We start from the raw sequence: 22084 nt of genomic DNA on the forward strand, positions 1-22084 counted from the left end.
GTGTGGCTTTAATAGGTGTAGATGACAGCATCATTTCTGCAGTCTGCACTATAGAGATGGTGCTAAATTACAGTCAGGGACACTAAGGTGACGCAGCTCTCTACACATCTGCAGCAAAAGGGGAATTATGAGGAGAAATTGCTAGAGAAATGTTTTAAAGATCTGGATACTGGGATCCTGGAGAAAACCTCCATACCACCGCTGTGGATTTCGTGACGAGGATAAACGCTAGCCAGTCACGAGAGGTCAGCAACAAAACGCTCGAATGGTAGAAAATCAGATGGGATGTTAAAGCTCATGGACTGTAATATCTACATGTATACAGAGGCACTGTTGATTTCTTTACATTTCTGGCATTTAGCAGATGCCCTTATCCAATTTATCTCATTTTATACAACTGAGTAATTGAGGGTTAAGGGCCTCGCTCAGGGGCCCAGCCGTGGCAGCTTGGTAGACCTGGGATTCAAACTCACAACCTTCCGAACACTAGTGCAAAGCCTTAACCACTAAGCCACCACATCCTCCCCGTCAGAATTTCTTGATTCTGATTGGTCAGACGTTGGTAGATCTCCGGCTATACAATAATTCAGAGTTATATTAACGCATTTGTTTAAGTACATTATGTTTTTTGTTGTAGCAACTCTCACAAGGAACGGTTAAAAAATGGTTGACGTGACGTTTTATGTAAGGAGACATTTCTCAAATATTTACGGAAGGAGTCTTCGGCATCGGTGCTTACAGAGAGAAATGTATACTTTCCGCTTTGTTGGTGATGACCAGCTACGTTTCTTTCTTTATATAGGAAAAAAGAAAAGGGAGGTGTGCGAGGGAAATCTGGCCCAAATCTGCCGCTTTGGGACGTACCATTACAGAAAAATATTTCGCATCACACACCACCTTATTGCCCCGATTATTTTCCTCCAACAGCACACTTCAACTCCTCCTTCTTTAACCAGAACACGTACATATCTAATATCTGCTTTCTCCTTGACGCTTAATGCCAAGGTTTGAGGAAAAATAGAAAAAAAAACAGAAGGATTTGATCTGTTGCACACAGTTTATTTAACAATATGGTATATAAGTAAGAAATAAGTTTTTTAACCAGTTTATACAGTGATTCCATTCTCTCTTCCTTATATTTATAGTATTTTGCTTAATAACTTGCATGATTTACATCAAGAGGGGAAAAGTGGAGCCCCAGTTCAAGTTTGTGTGTGAGAGGAATGAGGGTCGATAGCAGACCTCTCAGTGTTCCAAAAAGCAGTCAACCAGTGATCGCTCATTCCAAACCCACTCAGCTCAGGGGCCTCCATCCCCTCTCGCTTTATACTTATAATTCTGTATCACAAAATTAGGACAAAAAGCAACAATTTTCTACATCTGCATGACAGAAATTCTGGGTCCAGGCCAGTGAGATGTCGTCTGGTTTTGCAAATCCGTTCCGGTTGTGTTGCCGTACTGTGTTTCTGATGCGGATGCGTTTGTGTGTGTGTGTGTGTGTGTGTGTGTGTATGTATGCCAAGTGATACCTATCAGCACAAACAAATATTTCTCCTCAAAAAGACTTCACAATGAGGAAAAGAGGATTTCCTCCAAAACGTAGATCTGGAAAGAATTGGGGAAATAAAAGAAAAAAGAACAGAAAAAGAAAAGAAAAAACCAAAACAGTACAACACTAGAATACAATCGTCAGGAAAGGATGAGAGCAGAGAAAACGTTGCCCAATTTCCCAGACAAATTATTTTACAGTCTTTAAACACAAATGCTTTTAAAGTTAGACAGGGTACAAAATAAAAATGTATGAATAATATAATGAACCTTTGTAAATTTTTTTTTTTTAAAAAAGAGCAGGCATGAAACCATACCCAAAAAACCCTGAAAACAAAAACACCAAAAAAAAAAAGAAAAAAGAAAAGAAAAGAAAAGAAAAGGAAAAAAAAACCCAAAAACAATAAAGACCACATATGGTCTGAACCAAAAATATATTCTTTGCAATTTAAATCATTTTAAACAACACATTTTCGAATCCCTCAAACTCAAAAGGAAGAAATCTGTCTTTAGGAAACAACAACATTCCTAGCATTTGCTGACTTTTTTTTTTTTAGTTTTTTTTCTTTTTCTTCTTCTTCTTATTACATTTCAGGAACTTTTTACATGTCAGTACAAAAAAATTATTTATAGAGGAAAATGTGGGAGAAAAGGAAGGAGGAGCCAAAAATAAGAAAAGGGTGGGATTATTTTTGGGGGTCGCTGAAAATGCTACAACCCCTCCACAAATTTCTCCAACGTGTCTCCTGTGGTATCTCCAACCATGGCTAGGTCGGTCGGTAGGCCGCCACGGCCAGGCGCGTTAAGCTGCGAGAGCATAGTGCTCTGCTCCACAGTGCCCAGGTGCCCCTGCTGCTCCAGGGTGGCACCAGCGGGCATGGGTGTGCCCAGGCCAGGGTGAGGCGAGGCGGAGTGGGGCGAGGGCTGAGGCTGGACCTGCGGCGAGGGGCTGGAGTGCTGCTGCGGCTGCTGCGATGGTGGGCGTGGTGACTGCACTGGTGCTGGAGAGCGAACCTGGCCTGGTATAGGCTGTCCAGGTAGCAGGTGGCCTTGAGGGCTCATAGGGTTTGGTGGCGCCGGCGAGCCGATCTGGGGCTTGAGGACGGCCTGCGGCTGTTGGAGAATGCGTTGGTGGATCAAGTTCGGCGTGCCATCCATTCCCATACCTGGCTGCCCCATTTGTGGCATCGGCGGAAGTTGGCTCATAGGTCCGCCAGCGCTTTGCATTGCCGTTAGTTGCTGGTGTTGCATGCGAAGTTGCGAGTAGCTGGGTGCAGCACCCTGCGCTTGAGGGAACTGACCATGCGCTTGGGGCATCACGCCCTGCTGCTGCTGCTGCTGTTGCTGCTGCTGCTGCTGCTGCTGGCGCAAGAGCTGCCGACGGTACATCTCGGCATGTGCAGGGTTCATGATCTGACCCTGTGCTGGGCCGAGAGCCGCCATGCCTTGTGTGTTTGGCTGCTGAGGTTGTTGGGGTTGCATGCCAGGTCTTTGGACACCCTGCATGGCTGCCATGGCTTGCATTGCAGGCTGCATGCCCTGTTGTTGCTGCTGCTGCTGCTGCTGCTGTTGCGGCTGGTTGGCGTACTTCGCCGTCCTCTGCTTGATGAAAGCTGCCATGAGTTGAGGGTTGGACTTGAGGATATTAAGCACTTGCTGTTGTTGCTGTGGTGAGCTGGGAGACTTGAGTGTGCGCAGGAGGTCTTGCAGGGCATTTGGTGCGATGGCTGGAGGTCTCTGTGGTGCTTGTGGTGGCCGCTGGCCCTGGGCAGGCACCATCATGCGTTGCGGAGGCTGCTGAGGCATCATGGGCCTCTGCATTGGCACGGCTTGCTGTGGTCCTTGCGGTGCCTGCTGCTGCTGCGGTTGAGTTGCCTGCTGCATTCCTGGTTGCATTCCTGCTTGTGGCCACTGGCCTGGCGGCATGCCTTGCATGACCTGCTGCCCCCGAGGTCCCACCATCTGCATAGGAGGCTGCATGGCGCCTGGCATACGCTGCTGCGGTTGCTGGTGGTTCATGGCCAAGCCATTTACAGCCATGCGATAGTTCTGGCTTTGTTGGGCCTGTGCCATCATCTCGATCTTCCGTGCCATCTGGACAGCACCAGGAGGCGGATGCTGCTGTGGCTGCTGTTGCGGTTGTTGTTGCTGTGGTTGTGGATGCTGCTGCTGTGGTTGGGGTTGAGGGAGCGGAGACGGTTGCTGGTGCAGTGGCGAAGCCTGGGCACCCGGTTTACCTTGAGACACTTGCTGACCGTTGCGGGGAGCAGTAGGGTAAGTTGGAGACATGACGCCAGCATTGGGTGTGGTCGGCTGGCTGGGAAGGAGAGGCTGTGGCGTTTGGGGCGTGTTTGGCTGCTGCTGTGGCTGCTGGTGTGTTGTGGGCGTGCCTGGAGCGGCAGAAGGTGGAGGGGATGGCAGGCTTTGGGGCCCAGCACGGCCTTGCATGGTGGCCATGCGTCGTCGCATCATCTGGGCCTGCTGCAGGCGGTGCTGAAGCTGCTGCTGCCGCAGTTTGTGCTTGATGTTGAGGCAGAAGGGCACAGGGCACTTATTCTCCTGGCAGTGCTTGGCGTGGTAACAGCAAAGCGCGATGAGTTGCTTGCAGACAGGGCAGCCGCCATTGGTCTTGCGCTTACAGCCCTTAGTGTGCTGCACCACACGCTTCATCTTCTGGCAGGATGGAAGAGAGCAGTTGGCATTGCGACACTGGCAGGCATGCACCAGAGACTGGATGCAGCGCTGGATGCTCAGACGCCGGCTCTCCTGCGGGCTCTTGGAGGCCTCCCCACTCTGGCTGTTGCTGTCGTCATCCAGACCGAGACCCCATTTGACCATCTGATGTTCGTGTCCCTTAGTGTTGTAGCAGTTGATGCACAAGTCAAAGTCCTATAAAGGTTTAAAAAACAAACAAACAAAAGAAACACAATGGAGATCATTCTCAGCAAAAAAAACACCTGCCAATCACCAACAAAACCCTCCTTCCCCCAAACTGACTCCACCCTTTCTTCCTGAAACTATAAGCACATTCACGGTCTCTGACCTCGCAGATGGTGCAGTGCCAGCGAGTCTCCACGTGATGCTTGCACTCGTTGCAGGTGTAGACGAAGCGGTCCTGGCCTTGGTTGTGTAGCTCTACCAGCATGCACATGGTGCTCCATTTGCAACGGCGCAGAGAGCTGAACTCCCAGTGCTTATCCCGCGCCAGCGTCAGGAACGCGTCTCGCCCGTCCATCAGGTCACAGGAGAGCAGCGGGTCAGGGTCCATTATGGGCGGCAACGTGTTCATCATCGGCCCAGAGTGCAAGTGGATCACGAAGAAAACCTGGAGAAAACGTTCGGGGCTTTAATGACATCATCATCAGTGTAGAACAGAACTATGATGTGAAACAATACATAACGCTGCCAAATTATATGTAACTAATATGCCACACCTCTTTGTGTTTCTCCATGGTGGCGTAGAGTTTCTGGGATAAGTCATTGGCTACATTCGGCATCCCAGGCTTCTTCTTATTGGCTCGACTCACGCTGCTCTTATTCTTATTGGTTTTCTTATTGTTCTTTTTCTTGGCATTTTTACTGTCCCCCGGCGTGCCCTGCAAGAAGAAATTAACGTATAATTGCGATGAAGGAAGGATATAAACACAAGATTACACAGATTAGCTCCTGAAATAAATTCAATCTACAGAATAACACAATTTTATTCAATCCTGCAAAAAGCAAAATCTCACCTCTGGAGTTTCACATGCCGCAGTGTTCTCCTCTTTCTTCCTCTCCTCCTCCTCCTGCTCCAGCTCCTTAATGCTCTCCTCTAAAACGTTAGGCCAGAAATCACCCTCGAAATAAGGCAGCTCGTTTGCACTCGTCAAACGGTCCTCTGTTGCTTGTTTGAAGATGTCCTGTAAAACGCATCCATATCTGTCATTACTTTCATAGCTAACACTGATGCAAGAGTTCAGATCAAGCAACTTTGGACTTGTCTGCATCATGCCACAAGTGAATAAAAACACGTTTTGTAGCTACTGAGCAGTGGCACAAAGCCAAAAGCTGATTATTTGTGTACAACCCTCTCTCTAAGTTAATACACCCCTATACCTTGTAATCGTGGAGTATCCTCTCAGCAAAGGCCTTGTCCAACATCTTACGGTACCATTCCTGCAGGCGCTTGGGTTTGGGGATCTTCTGGTCAGCAGGGTGACAGTGGAAGATGTAGTCATCACCCTCGCTCGGAGGGCACGCCCAAATATGTGCCGTCACATACCTACCCAGGGGAATTAAAACGCCAGGTTGAATGGAAGCTTTAAATGTCTATGCACAGAAATAAAACATACAAAAAAATACGTGTGGTCAAATAACTAGATCTAAACAAATATACCCCAATTTCTTGACGTATTCCAGATAACCGATGAGGATCTCGTGATAAACTGCTGTCCGAAGCACACGAGGTCTGAAGAAGTGAATACTGTCAAGGTACGATATGTATACCCGCCTGTGAAGAGAAACAGCGCTATTAGATTAGGGCTCTTCTGCCAGAAAATGTGGTGTATACAGTGCTCAGGTAGGTTTTACCTGGTGTTGGGGAAAGGACAATCCGAGCCGTACTCCTGCACATGCATGCCAAAGAAACACACATCGACACCGTCGATCTCCTCGAAGGCAAAAAGTGCTTTGGTTCTGTAAGGGAAGCTCTCAGACATCTCGTTGTTGTCTACAAACCTGTGCGGGACAGAAAGACATTAATATCCGAAAGATCCTGCCATGATTTAAAGCAGTGTTTCATACGTGTGTACACTCACCTGGCCTTCATGCCGGGTTTGACTTCCACCGTTTTATCTGAACTGGCCACCACTCGCACGAACACCTCGCCAGCTTCTGGGTGGTTCTGTCTCTTCAAGTATTTATTCACTCGGTCCTCTATATATGTGCCCAACCGTGTCACTTGCAATCCTGACACACACACACACACACACACAGTTCATTAGAAGGCTCTATATGAGATTTAGACTGAAAAGCTCGGCTTAGCCCGACATACAATCACACGAATTATAGAAGATGACAGAAACGCTGAAGTGTCAAATATTCTGTACTAGTTTACAGACTTTATGATAAGTATTTACACCCCAGCATGAGTCCAGAACTACACAAGCAATAGAACACTTGTGTAGAGAAGTCTGCTCTGATTGACACATTTATAACACGTTTATAACCTTGTATTTGCTTGTCATTTGGTTAGCAAACTTGTGTTAGACGCAACAAAATTACTGAGGAAAAGGCTTTTTGAGTATTAAAATTTCTATAAAAGTGGAACGAGACCAATGAGAATGGAGATGTAATGTAACACTTTAATGCCTACCGAATTTCGTTCTGCTCCTGTCTACGGTTACTCATCACTCGTCTAATTGCTCATCTGACAACCTTTCACTGAAGCTGATAAAATATCGGAACGGGTTCAAGATGGCTTTAAGGATCCGAGCAATAGGCTCACTCGAGTTCACTTACTTTTTGCTGAGAACTTATTTTCCTTCCTCGTCTTCCCGCTCTTCTTCAAACAGTTATCACAGATAAAGCTGTGGAGACAAAGCCGTTATCAGGCGTGACTATACGCACAGGCAAAAACATTTCTCACACGCGCACACACTCACCCAGAGGGCCAGATGACTTCATAATGTAGGACACATATCTGATGCATCTTGCGTCCGCAATCTTTACATTCAACAAATCTGAGGATGGAAGAATTGATTCGTTGTTAACGGAGCGAAATGACTTCATTGGGATTAGAAGTGTGTGAACGCTGATATGCTAACTGCAGATACATACAGCGAAGCAAAAAAACCATCGTTCCTTCTCTCTGCCTCCAGTTCTTACGCATTTGCAAGCAAACCAATGCAAGTGCACCTTTGTTGGAGGACTGACAGGTGATAGTGAATGCTACAATTAACACACTGTGTGCTAGGTTATAACCAATGTTCTCTAATTCACTTTAAGAGTCACCAGAGAGGGAGTGTCACCCCGAGTCTTACAGCAGGGGGCGCCATCCAACAAAACGCGCACTGCTGGACAGCATGGACTACACTGTCTAGAGAGCGCACACTACCATTTTATACAGCAGTAACTAAAACACATGAAGCAATTAGAGTTTATACACGCAGTGTTTGTGACTACTTACGGCTCAGGGTCTAGTGTATCGTTCTTCTTTCTTTCAAACTGATCCTTGGAAATCATCCTGCACAGACAGAGAGAGAGAGAGAGAGAGAGAGAGAGAAACAGGGAGGGCACATACAAGAGAGAGAGAAAAAGAGATGGGAATGGGGGGGGGACACAGTTTGAGAATAATGGAAAAGAAAGAAACAAAGTGAGAAAATCAGAGAAAGATGCAAAGAGAGAGGGGTGAGAGAGAAAGAGTGAGAGAATGGTAGGAAGACAGAGACAGAAAGAAAAAGAAAGAGAGAGAGATGGTAAAGAGACAGAGATAATGACACCAAGAAGAAAGAGAGAGAAAAAGACAGTTATTAATAATTTTGTACTGAAAGTTCACAGCTGAATTTTTTTTCAGCTGTATTGTTTATATTACTAACAGATTACGTTTACAGGCACTCACGTTTGAGGCTGTGCGGGATCGTCGCCCAGCGTCACGCTGTCTCCCTGAATCTCATTGAAGCACTTCTCACAAAAGTGATACCTGCACATATGCACACAGAGATACAAAAATTTGTTCAAAATTCACTCTCTCTCGCGCTCTCTCTCTCTCTCACACACACACACACACCATATCCTACAATTTTCTCTCTACATTTAATCGTCTCTGATTTCCCTGCAGCTGTGTTGGAGCAGTCTGCTAATGCAGTGTTCATCCTGCAGGGGGTGCAAGGGAGTCCGTTTTGACTAATCAGGTATTGAATTAAAGAGGGGGGGGGGGGGACAAAGCGTGTCACAGGAGCCAGCGTGTTTTACAACTGTCGATCAATTAAACGCAGAAGGTGGAAACCGCTATCTATCGAAAAGCCGCAATGAAGATCTGCACACGTCTGTGGAGATGATCGTAGAGAGACAGGGTGCGTTCGTGCATAAAATATAATCTTAAACAAAGCTAAGACACAAATGTTTGCACGGATATTTTCTTTTCTTCCTTTACCATTATTTATTCTATTATTAAAGTGATTTACCTGATAGTTAAACAGCGATTAAGCAGCATGTAAAAAGAGGTATTTTTCATGCCAGGTTTAAGAAGCTGGCATGAGCTTTGCTTCAGTCACTTTTCCTTTCCTATGCAAATCCTTTCACATGTCCTTTTACCCTTCTACTACAAAACACATATCGGTTCTGCGCTTCGACGCTATGACTCACCTGTTTTGGTAGCTGTAGTAGGTGCCGTCGCGGGGAATGGTGCAGAGCTGCTTGCCGTAGCAGCAGAGGGTTTGAGGGGAAAATTCGTACTGCAAGGGAGAAGAAAATGCGAGGTGCGAGTATGAAAAAGGGGAGAAACCTACAAGTGACTATTATTATATAACTGCATTAGAAAGCCTTCTAATCTATTCGCAGACTCCGAGTGAAATTTATTCTGTTCTCTTGGTTGGATTCCAAACTGCGAATTATTAAGTGAGGTGTGGCAGAAAACGTATAGGTTTTAGGAATAAACAAACTACGTGTGTAGAAATCAGGGAAGTAAACAAAGTCGGAAAACAGAGAGCCAGAACTAAACAAAGTAATAACTGAGATTATAAATAACTACGTTAAAACCTTCTGAAGCAGAAGATCTAAAATACTTCAGCACCACACAGTAGATACCACAGCACCAGTGACTAGCTGTGTGTCATAAAAGAAACAGACATTAACCCAGTTTGTAATCAGATACCGGCTATCAAAATTGTTATTAACTTGAATGCTGTTTTTCCATTTTCAGTCAGAACATGTGACTGATATACAAGATATTATTTTTAAAAGTTTTTGGGATTCTGTGGAATAGTAAATGTCAAATTTCTGCATGCGAAGAACCGCGCACACACGAAAGCTTCGCTAGCGAAACAGCATGACCAGATGTCAATAATCAACTCTTCTGCGGCCAAATTTCCATACATTCCAGACTGCAAGTGTGGAAATAAATAAATTAAAAACTAAATTAAAACCACGTGCAGGCTTACCTTCCGGCCGCAGCAGTATCCGAGGCCCTGCATGACAGGGTCGATCTCCTGCTCGAACACCTCAGCCAGCTTGGAGCAGTACTTGTAGACGCGCGACGTCTTCCTGTTGTACAGCCAGGCGTTGTTGAACATGAGCCACACGTCGTCCACGTACTGCCACGGCTCCTGGTACTGACCCGTGTCCAGCTTGCGCTTTATGGTGGACAGGTCGATGGGATTCTTCACAATGTCAAAGTAATCCTGCAGACATGCGAGAAGAGACCGCTGTTTTTCAAAACTGGAGTATACAGAAAAACAATGTGTGTGTGGTGTAGGAGTGAGGGACTAACCGGGATGCCCAGCAGTATGGGATCCACAGGCTGGCGGAAGGGCAGAGACTCGGGGTCCTGTCTGTATAAAGACTCCAGCGTAGGCATTAGCGCCTGCCTCAGCTCTTCCGGTTTAAATACTAGAGGAAGAAAAACAGCTGTTCTAGTACAGACAAGATGTTTTACTTCTGTACAAAAAAGTACAGTCATTTACTCCTATAGACTGTATAAATACGTCGTATAATAAATGAAGCTCATTAAAACAAACGACCAAAAAGGCAGGTCGGCATTTTCCAGTGACGTTTCAGCACTCACTTTTCCGGCGAGACTGCGATGGCGAGGACGATGCGGTGCCAGTCGCGCTGCTTTCTTCCTCCTCTTTGGTCTCCCCCTTAATGTCCGTCTTCTTATCTTCCGTTTCCATCGGCTCCTGCTTGGTCTCTAAGCTCTCTGGCTCTTCCTTCTTGACCAGAGGTACAGAATTGTCTTCCACCTGAGACAGGGTCACATGACCGCTGTTACTGGATGCTTTATAATATAGGTACTGGAGTAATAGTTCAAAGGTGAATAGAATTATAAAAGAAATTAATAGAAATGCACACTGGTTATGTGGCTGTGGTGTATGCAGCACCTTCCTGATTACTGATATGATTTACGGACAAGCTTAATAAGGTGAGTGTGGACAGTGAGCTCCGGCTGCTTCCTAGTGATATTTCACTGCACTGCCCAATAACCATGTCATTATTAAAGTAAAGATAATTAAAGAAAGCATTGTTAAACGGTTCTTTATGATTCTTTAATATGTTAAGAATTAAAAACTGATAATATTATTCTATTTTCATGAGAGGGTGCCGCTTCTCTTATAGCAAAGCATTCCCATATTTTTATCTAAATAGTTTCTATGAACTAATAATAGTTCATAGAAAAAATAGTTTCTTAGTTAGTAGTTTCTTCCCTCTCTTTGTAAACTTGACTAGCTCATGCTATTTTAAACATTTTTTCTCTAGGCCTTAAATCCTTATTCTTGGGTTGCCAAGTGCTTATCCAAAGAACCTTTTCTTTCTTGGTAAAAAAAGAAAATTATATATTATATATATATATATATATATATATATATATAAAAAGTGTTGAAGAATGCCTCGGGTAACAGCCACTAACAGACACCCACCTCCATCTTGGGTTCAGTTTCTGCAGCGCTGGACTCAAAGTCCTGCTCTTCTTGCTTGGGCTCTGCTTTGGGCTCGACCACAGCGGGCAGCTCAGGCATGGCATGCTGCGTGTGCAGGTCAACACTAGCCGTCGATGCCGGAGTGGGGACTCGATTATCAGCGCTCTGAATGAGAGATGATAACTGAATGGGATACTGTTTACTCTGCTCATCATGCAGCTACGTATTACATTATGCTATCAGTTACATCTCTGATCTGCGATATTTTCATTGAGCCGATGACTAGACACATGACTAATGTCATCAGTCAGGGATTGTCGTCATAACCCAGTGTGGCAGCTACAAAAGCAGCAAAAACTAAAAATGTAAATCTTATGCCCTCTCCCTGGGAAAAATTGCAAGTATAGATATATTAAGTTAAGAAGATAAACAAAGGGCTGTGTACTCACCGGTGTGCCTGGATGTGGCTGAGGCAGGGCAGGTAGCTCTGTCTGAGTCTGTGTGTGTGGAGGCGTGCTCTGTGCCGGGCCGGGGGTGGGTGTGCCGGCCTGGTTAGCCTGCAGTGGTGGCAGGTTAGCGCCAGTGCTTGCAGCTCCTGCACTAGGGGGAGGAGTGGCACCAAGAGGGGCCTGGGGAGGCGCGGGGCAATTCATCTGTGTGCCCAAAGAGCTGAGTGCATTCAGAGGGAGGTTCTGTGCCTGCTGGGGAAGAGAGATACAAGGAACGTGTCTCAAGGAACGTGTCTCTGGACTCAACAAAAGAGACCTTAAAACACAATACTTGCACAGTATGCACTAATTACACAATAATTCAAACAAAACGTCATTTATACGCGCGTTTTTTCTAACCTGAGGGACAGCTGCCTGCGTGTTGGGCTGGCCCATGTTGACGTTCATAGCGTTAGCACTGGTGGAAAACTGCTGCATAAACTGCTGCTGATTTGCTGCCGGTGGCACCATGTTCCCACCGTGAGGTCCCATCATGCCTTGTGCCGGGGCCATCCGCGTGGGCGACATGCCGATCTGAAAGAAGTGGTTAAAAAAAAAAAAAAAAAAAGGAAAAAAAGAGAGATTATTTTTAATACAACTTTGGCCTTCATTGTATCTGGTGAATAAATACTGTGTGTATGTTTATATGAGAGAGAGAAAGCACCAACCTGAGGAACGGAGCTCATGTTTATCTGTTGTGCGTGACTCATCGGGGAGGCCGCTCGAGTGGCTATCGGAGCCTGAGACATCTGCACATTCTGCATGGACATTGCATTAAACTGGCTCATCCCTGAAGCAAGAAAACACAACCCTCAGTCAACATTATGACACACACACACAGGCTATGATAAAAAGGAAAAACTGGCAGTACCTTGGGTGACCTGCATGCGGTTAATCATCTGATTTGGCACGTTGGGCATAGGCACAGGTCCATCTTAACAAATACACAGATAAAAGTGTGAGACTGAGTGTCAGCTTTCGTTTGTGTCATTGAATCGTGTCTGTGTGGTTGTCTGAAAGACTCACTCTGAGGCCTGGGTCCCAGAGAGTTGGGTTGGTTCAGAGCGGGCTGCTGTGCCCCCGGTGCAGTCATAGGTGCCTGGTTAATGATTTGCTTCTGTAGCCGGGAGCGCCTCTTCTCCTCCAGTTCCTTCTGGATCTTGTAAATCTTCTCTGCTAGGAAGTGGTAGTACTCGTCCTACACGCAAAACCATGACAAAAAGTAAAGGACTGCACCACAGGACACCAGTCTGATGAGTACAGTATTCATGTGGAAGAGGGCAGATAGCACCGTGTGCCACAGTGTTGTGTTATGCTGTCCTGTGACGCAGCACAAGCAGCAGCTTACAGACATTCATTTGGTCGTCATTATTCTAACCAGCCATGAGAGTTGCTTAAAATCCTCTTACTCTGCTATTGGCCGACTCGTACATGTCTCCCTCCACCTTCCGTGCGTACGCCACTAGGTTCTCCATGCGCCGATCTTTCAGAGCTGCAGGGTCTGGTGTAGGGAAGATGGCCTGCACTCTGTATAAAACACACACACAGGACAGTGTTACTGTGGAAGTACAATAAAGGAGGTACTAAAGACATCAAGGATAACGTAGGATGCTCACAGTTTGTGGACGAGGTGGTTGCGGAGGTCCTGAGTGACATGTTCATGCCAGGCTTTTCTCACACCGCTGGCTGAGAGCGGGGCTGCCGTGGGTACGTTACCCAGAGCTCCCACTGCAGAGCCGTCTGACATCAGCTGACTACAGGAGAGGGAGAAGAAAGAAAAGAAAGGAAAGAAAGCAAAGAGAGAGAGAGAGAGGCCATGTTAAAGCATCAAGCATCTACTGTGCAAAGTATGAGCTCCAGAACCACATACAGTAGTAGGAGCACAGATAAGTTGATTACTTGTTGGCGTTGAGAGCGGAAGGCATGTTGCCGTCGGGATGCAGTTTAGCTTGATCTGATGTGGGCACGCCCATCGCACCGCCACTCATGCTCATCTGGTTCGTGCCTGTAGAGAAACATTGTTTACAAATTCAGTCCCAGAGCGGACACGTCATTGTACTGACACCAAGATTAATCAGTACATCATGCCACACAAAGTTTACATCTTGCCTGATGTGAGAATGTGTCAATTCTACAAGTAAACTGTGTGATTACCGAGTGCGTTCAGCGGCCTCATCTGCTGCTGGTGTTGCGTCTGTGTGGGCTGAGCGGGAGGCGTTTGTGTCTGAGCAGGGCTCTGGTTGCTGTAGGGGAGGCCAAGGGCAGCGTATGCTCGCTTCATGGAGCTCGGGTCTATAGGAGCCGGGGCATTTAGGGCCGGAGCCGCGTTCTGACCCGAACCCACCGGACCTATTGCATTCTGCAGGCCCGCATTGGGAGACGTCAGCATAGCTATAAAATCAGAGTAAAAGATTAGTCTCAACTCTAAACAGTAAAAGCAGAGAATCTTGATCTCAGAATACTGCTAATATACTGAAGTTCATATAAAGCAAGAAGTTTCATTGCAGCTGCACTACTGAGGGTCAACATTCTTTGAAATCATGAAGTTTCTCTCTTTCTCTCTCATGCTTTACATATGCTTCATCTATCAGTGCAAGGTGTAGGAGATAATTGGTTATAAAATAAAAATTCAAAAGGGAGAACTTTCATCATTTACTAATGTTGGCATAACATCTTGGTAGATAAAACATTTGGGAGTAATAGTTATTCAAGTGTCTGGCTTTGGCTTAAAAAAAAAAAAAAGAGACAGCATAACTGATAAGAGAATAGCAATCGGAAACATGAGGGAGTGACGAGACACGAAAAAGCGCAGGAGGGTATTTTAGAGGGAATGGAGGTTACGAGACTCACGCTGCTGGTTGCGCTTGTCGCTGGCGTTCTTCAGCGGGAGGCAGACCGGGCAGTCGTGCCGCGTGCAGTTCTTCCAGTGAGAAATAATTTGCCTCGAGGATGCACAGTGAGCCACTGAAGGGGAGAGAGAGAGAGAGAGAGAAAGAGAGAGAGTGTTACAGATACAGAAAGAGACGTTTTTGACTTCTTGACAGAGGAACAGAGGAAGAGAGAGAAAGAGAGTGCGTGTGTGTGTGCCCGAGCGACTCACCCTGACAGGACTTGCCGGCCTGGCAGTGGGTCATATGGTTGAGGACGTTCTTCATGGTCCTGCAGTGGGGCAGGGCACATGCCCGCACCTCGCCGTTGGCTTGTTCACGCCGCTGGCACTTGTGCGCATGGAGCAGCAGGACCAGCTGCTGCTGGATCAGCTTGCGCTTCTCCGGGTCGGCCGTGGGACCAGCGGGAACACCCTGACATCCGACCATTCCCACTGCCACCTGCTGCTGTGCCTGGGGCTGCACACAGAGACAGACGACGACATGGTAGTCCATTTGTTGGGGACAGTAAAAAGATTGAAATCCTAATTAACGGGGACTGGGTCGTAACAAATATCACGATGTCTAAAAATGATGGAACATACGGAATTTGACATTAAATCAGTAAAGGCTGCCGGCTATCTTGTTAACGCTGAATGATGTACAGCACACATTCAAAACAGTGTGAGAATTTGGGGGCAGCTTGGGAAAGCCTGACACCGTGTAACTTTTATAACATCTCAATCACTTCTTGACTTTAGGTGTTCCTCAACATTAAAATATCATCAGACTGTGAAAAGCTTTGTGTGACTAGGCACAAATTCAACATCAACATCCTGCCACTATGAAATGTATTTTGCGAAAAACATAACGGATGAACTGTAGGGTCCACCACGGACTCACCATGTTCGGGACGTTCGGCACAGCGGCTCCCTTCAGATCAGCGCTGAAAGCTGGCAGGCTGTTTGCCAGTGCCGCTTTGTTCTGCAGCTGGGCGTTTACACCCGCCGCTGCTAACTGCTGCCCACCTGCCTGGTACTGACCAAAGGGACTGCCACTGCCGGCCATGCCCATCTAGAAATTCAAGAGCAGCATTTTAATAAGTCATATACATATAGATACTCACATTTTCAGAAAGATGCTATACTTGAACAGTAACGGCTAAATGATTAAAACTGAGTCACTTAGCAAAACCTATCCAAATGCACCATTAGAGAGAACACCAAATTATTTAATACGATTATTTCATAAATATATGTGCAAAGTTTAATATGGAATAAATAAATATAAAGACCTGTTTAGTGCGCAGTATTAGCGCTTTCCTACAGCACAGATCAGTATCACTTCCACAGTTTGGTGTTCTCCCCTTTTTTCCTAAGTCACCTAATTAAACTAATCAGCTAATTACAGAGACTGAATTAGGTTTGTGGAGGGGAAAAAAAAAAAAATCACTAAAAGTAGTGGTGGAGGAACAGTCGTGACTTTACGCAGATGTGCCTTGAGCAAAGGGCCAGAGAAAACTCTTCCTCTCTGTCAGACAGAAGCCTGCTCTGAAGTGCACTCCCCCTCCCCCCTCCTTCTACTTTCGTTCATCCACTTCAACACTTCCCCTCCTCCCTCGCTCCCTCCCTCTCTCCGGCAGCATGCCGGCCGCTTGCTCTCCTCTGTTGACATCGCTCCAGCAGACCAGATAAAAGAGGCCAGCTGAGCGCCGCACGCGCTGCCAGCCCTCCTCTCTCTCCTTCTACACACACACACACAGCTTTATCCTGACCCTCCTCCCGCTGTGCTTACTCATTCGCATACAGATTTGTGGCACTCTTTGGCTCGAATCGCTCTCATATCCCTCAAGAGCTGTAGCTGCCACTCCGTTCACTGCCTTAACACACCACCACACACACATATCCCCACACACATTCCCCAAACAACACACACATCCCAACACACACATCCCCTTGACCAACACGTACACATCCCAACACACACACCTACACATCCCAACACACACCTGACCAACACACATATACAAACATCCCCCTGACCAACACACACATCCCAACATCCCCCTGACCAACACACACATCCCAACATCCCCCTGACCAACACACACATCCCAATACACACACCCCTGACCAACACATACACATCCCAACATCCCCCTGACCAACACACACATCCCAACATCCCCCTGACCAACACACACATCCCAACATCCCCCTGACCAACACACACATCCCAACATCCCCCTGACCAACACACACACATCCCAACATCCCCCTGACCAACACACACATCCCAATACACACACCCCTGACCAACACATACACATCCCAACATCCCCCTGACCAACACACACATACACATCCCAATACACACACCCCTGACCAACACACACATACACATCCCAATACACACACCCCTGACCAACACACACATACACATCCCAATACACACACCCCTGACCAACACACACATACACATCCCAATACACACACCCCTGACCAACACACACATACACATCCCAATACACACACCCCTGACCAACACACACATACACATCCCAATACACACACCCCTGACCAACACACACATACACATCCCAATACACACACCCCTGACCAACACACACATACACATCCCAATACACACACCCCTGACCAACACACACATACACATCCCAATACACACACCCCTGACCAACACACACATACACATCCCAATACACACACCCCTGACCAACACACACATACACATCCCAATACACACACACCCCTGACCAACACACACATACACATCCCAATACACACACCCCTGACCAACACATACACATCCCAACATCCCCCTGACCAACACACACATACACATCCCAATACACACACCCCTGACCAACACACACATACACATCCCAATACACACACCCCTGACCAACACACACATACACATCCCAATACACACACCCCTGACCAACACACACATACACATCCCAATACACACACCCCTGACCAACACACACATACACATCCCAATACACACACCCCTGACCAACACACACATACACATCCCAATACACACACCCCTGACCAACACACACATACACATCCCAATACACACACCCCTGACCAACACACACATACACATCCCAATACACACACCCCTGACCAACACACACATACACATCCCAATACACACACCCCTGACCAACACACACATACACATCCCAATACACACACCCCTGACCAACACACACATACACATCCCAATACACACACCCCTGACCAACACATACACATCCCAACATCCCCCTGACCAACACACACATACACATCCCAATACACACACCCCTGACCAACACACACATACACATCCCAATACACACACCCCTGACCAACACATACACATCCCAACACACACACCCCTGACCAACACACACATACACATCCCAATACACACACCCCTGACCAACACATACACATCCCAATACACACACCCCTGACCAACACATACACATCCCAATACACACACCCCTGACCAACACATACACATCCCAATACACACACCCCTGACCAACACATACACATCCCAACATCCCCCTGACCAACACACACATACACATCCCAATACACACACCCCTGACCAACACATACACATCCCAATACACACACCCCTGACCAACACATACACATCCCAACATCCCCCTGACCAACACACACATACACATCCCAATACACACACCCCTGACCAACACACACATCCCAACATCCCCCTGACCAACACACACATACACATCCCAATACACACACCCCTGACCAACACATACACATCCCAATACACACACCCCTGACCAACACATACACATCCCAATACACACACCCCTGACCAACACACACATACACATCCCAATACACACACCCCTGACCAACACACACATACACATCCCAACACACACACCCCTGACCAACACACACATACACATCCCAACACATACACATCCCAATACACACACCCCTGACCAACACACACACATCCCAATACACACACCCCTGACCAACACACACATACACATCCCAACACACACACCCCTGACCAACACATACACATCCCAATACACACACCCCTGACCAACACATACACATCCCAATACACACACCCCTGACCAACACATACACATCCCAACATCCCCCTGACCAACACACACATACACATCCCAATACACACACCCCTGACCAACACACACATACACATCCCAACACACACACCCCTGACCAACACATACACATCCCAACACACACACCCCTGACCAACACATACACATCCCAACACACACACCCCTGACCAACACATACACATCCCAACACACACACCCCTGACCAACACATACACATCCCAACACACACACCCCTGACCAACACATACACATCCCAATACACACACCCCTGACCAACACATACACATCCCAATACACACACCCCTGACCAACACATACACATCCCAACACACACACCCCTGACCAACACATACACATCCCAACACACACACCCCTGACCAACACATACACATCCCAACACACACACCCCTGACCAACACATACACATCCCAATACACACACCCCTGACCAACACATACACATCCCAATACACACACCCCTGACCAACACATACACATCCCAATACACACACCCCTGACCAACACATACACATCCCAATACACACACCCCTGACCAACACATACACATCCCAATACACACACCCCTGACCAACACATACACATCCCAATACACACACCCCTGACCAACACATACACATCCCAATACACACACCCCTGACCAACACATACACATCCCAATACACACACCCCCTGACCAACACATACACATCCCAATACACACACCCCTGACCAACACATACACATCCCAATACACACACCCCTGACCAACACATACACATCCCAATACACACACCCCTGACCAACACATACACATCCCAATACACACACCCCTGACCAACACATACACATCCCAATACACACACCCCTGACCAACACATACACATCCCAATACACACACCCCTGACCAACACATACACATCCCAATACACACACCCCTGACCAACACACACATACACATCCCAATACACACACCCCTGACCAACACACACATACACATCCCAATACACACACCCCTGACCAACACACACATACACATCCCAATACACACACCCCTGACCAACACACACATACACATCCCAATACACACACCCCTGACCAACACACACATACACATCCCAATACACACACCCCTGACCAACACACACATACACATCCCAATACACACCCCCCTGACCAACACACACATACACATCCCAATACACACCCCCCTGACCAACCCACACATCCACATCCCAATACACACCCCCCTGACCAACACACACATACACATCCCAATACACACCCCCCTGACCAACACACACATACACATCCCAACATCCCCCTGACCAACACACACATACACATCCCAATACACACACCCCTGACCAACACACACATACACATCCCAACATCCCCCTGACCAACACACACATACACATCCCAATACACACACCCCTGACCAACACATACACATCCCAATACACACACCCCTGACCAACACATACACATCCCAACACACATCCCCTTGACCAACACACATATACACACACACCCCTGACTAACACATACACATACAAACATCCCCCTGACCAACACATACACATCCCAACACACACCCCTGACCAACACATACACATACAAACATCCCCCTGACCAACACATACACATCCCAACACACACTCCTGACCAACACATACACATCCCAACACACACCCCTGACCAACACATACACATCCCAACACACACCCCTGACCAACACATACACATCCCAACACACACCCCTGACCAACACATACACATACAAACATCCCCCTGACCAACACATACACATCCCAACACACACCCCTGACCAACACATACACATACAAACATCCCCCTGACCAACACATACACATCCCAACACACACTCCTGACCAACACATACACATCCCAACACACACCCCTGACCAACACATACACATCCCAACACACACCCCTGACCAACACATACACATCCCAACACACACCCCTGACCAACACATACACATCCCAACACACACCCCTGACCAACACATACACATCCCAACACACACCCCTGACCAACACATACACATACAAACATCCCCCTGACCAACACATACACATACAAACATCCCCCTGACCAACACATACACATCCCAACACACACCCCTGACCAACACATACACATCCCAACACACACTCCTGACCAACACATACGCATCCCAACACACACCCCTGACTAACACATACACATACAAACATCCCCCTGACCAACACATACACATCCCAACACACACCCCTGACCAATACACACACATCCCAACACACACCCCTGACCAACACACATCCCCCTGACTAACACATACACATCCCAACACACATCCCCTTGACCAACACACATATACACACACACCCCTGACCAACACATACACATCCCAACACACACCCCTGACCAACACATACACATACAAACATCCCCCTGACCAACACACACACATCCCAACACACACCCCTGACCAACACATACACATCCCAACACACACCCCTGACCAACACACACACATCCCAACACACATCCCCTTGACCAACACACATATACACACACACCCCTGACCAACACACACACGCAAACCCCCTGACCAACACAAAATCCCAACACACAAATCCCAAGAACATACACATCCATACAAACCAACACGCACCCGACCAACACACGTGTACACACATCCCCCTAACACAAGCATCCCAACACACATATCCTAAAATGCAAACCCTGACCAACACATACAAGCCCTGACCAACACACACACATACACAAAACCCCCTGACCAACACTCGCAAATCCCAACACACAAATCCCCAGAACATACACATCCATACAAACCAACACACACGCACACACACACGCACAACAGTTTAGTTGGATTTGTCATTCTTTCTGGTCAGAGGGTGCTGATTAATTTCCTCAGACATCAGTACAGAGCGTACGTTGCACCACAGAAAAAAAAAAAAAGGGAAAAAAAAAGCCACTTCTCACTGGTGACTGTGTTTGAGGTGCATCACATCATCATGGTGCTGCTGAGCATTTTATACCGCTATGTATGGAACAGAAACTTCTTCTTACAAGACTCTGTCTTCTATTACGACAAGAGGGGGCTCCCCGAATGCGTACAGCTCCCCCACACAGACTAGAGAAAGTGCAGCAGGGCTCTGATGTGGTAGGAGTAGCGAGTAGAAGTGTGAAAAGTGTGTAAGAGCCAGCCGACGGCTTCCTACGAGCTTCCTGTGAAACCACAGTGGCGCCCGGTGGAAAGTAAACACCACCTTTCGATGCATTTCACCGTACTGTCCGCGACGAGAGCGTTCACCGACAACATGCGCCGTACGGCCGCTATAACGCGTCGCTGCAGAGACATGGAGCCGA

At 47.2% G+C, this 22084-nt stretch overlaps 1 protein-coding gene across 2 annotated transcripts in view; it reads right to left on the minus strand.

The window, feature by feature from the left end:
• Positions 1-1038: 1038 nt before the first annotated feature.
• crebbpa (CREB binding protein a) overlaps positions 1039-22084 on the minus strand; it is a 31403-nt gene continuing 10357 nt past the window's right edge. The window contains exons 3-31 of one of the 2 annotated variants that reach the window (XM_058381582.1): positions 15421-15591; positions 14751-14997; positions 14501-14614; positions 13805-14041; positions 13550-13655; positions 13267-13404; positions 13060-13177; positions 12677-12848; positions 12522-12584; positions 12319-12440; positions 12011-12184; positions 11612-11860; positions 11163-11327; positions 10310-10487; positions 10016-10134; positions 9687-9926; positions 8893-8981; positions 8147-8227; positions 7715-7771; positions 7191-7268; positions 7048-7115; positions 6345-6495; positions 6118-6264; positions 5924-6037; positions 5644-5809; positions 5280-5447; positions 4983-5144; positions 4592-4873; positions 1039-4437 (exon numbers count right to left, since the gene is read on the minus strand). In XM_058381582.1, the coding sequence (XP_058237565.1) occupies positions 2260-4437; positions 4592-4873; positions 4983-5144; positions 5280-5447; positions 5644-5809; positions 5924-6037; positions 6118-6264; positions 6345-6495; positions 7048-7115; positions 7191-7268; positions 7715-7771; positions 8147-8227; positions 8893-8981; positions 9687-9926; positions 10016-10134; positions 10310-10487; positions 11163-11327; positions 11612-11860; positions 12011-12184; positions 12319-12440; positions 12522-12584; positions 12677-12848; positions 13060-13177; positions 13267-13404; positions 13550-13655; positions 13805-14041; positions 14501-14614; positions 14751-14997; positions 15421-15591 (6354 nt within the window). In that variant the 3' untranslated portion in view covers positions 1039-2259. Of the gene's footprint in view, positions 4438-4591; positions 4874-4982; positions 5145-5279; positions 5448-5643; positions 5810-5923; positions 6038-6117; positions 6265-6344; positions 6496-7047; positions 7116-7190; positions 7269-7714; positions 7772-8146; positions 8228-8892; positions 8982-9686; positions 9927-10015; positions 10135-10309; positions 10488-11162; positions 11328-11611; positions 11864-12010; positions 12185-12318; positions 12441-12521; positions 12585-12676; positions 12849-13059; positions 13178-13266; positions 13405-13549; positions 13656-13804; positions 14042-14500; positions 14615-14750; positions 14998-15420; positions 15592-22084 lie in introns of both variants that reach the window. The other variant, XM_058381581.1, reaches the window with a different exon arrangement.

Source organism: Hemibagrus wyckioides, linkage group LG27 (genome assembly GCF_019097595.1).
Source record: "Hemibagrus wyckioides isolate EC202008001 linkage group LG27, SWU_Hwy_1.0, whole genome shotgun sequence".
NCBI lineage: Eukaryota > Metazoa > Chordata > Actinopteri > Siluriformes > Bagridae > Hemibagrus > Hemibagrus wyckioides.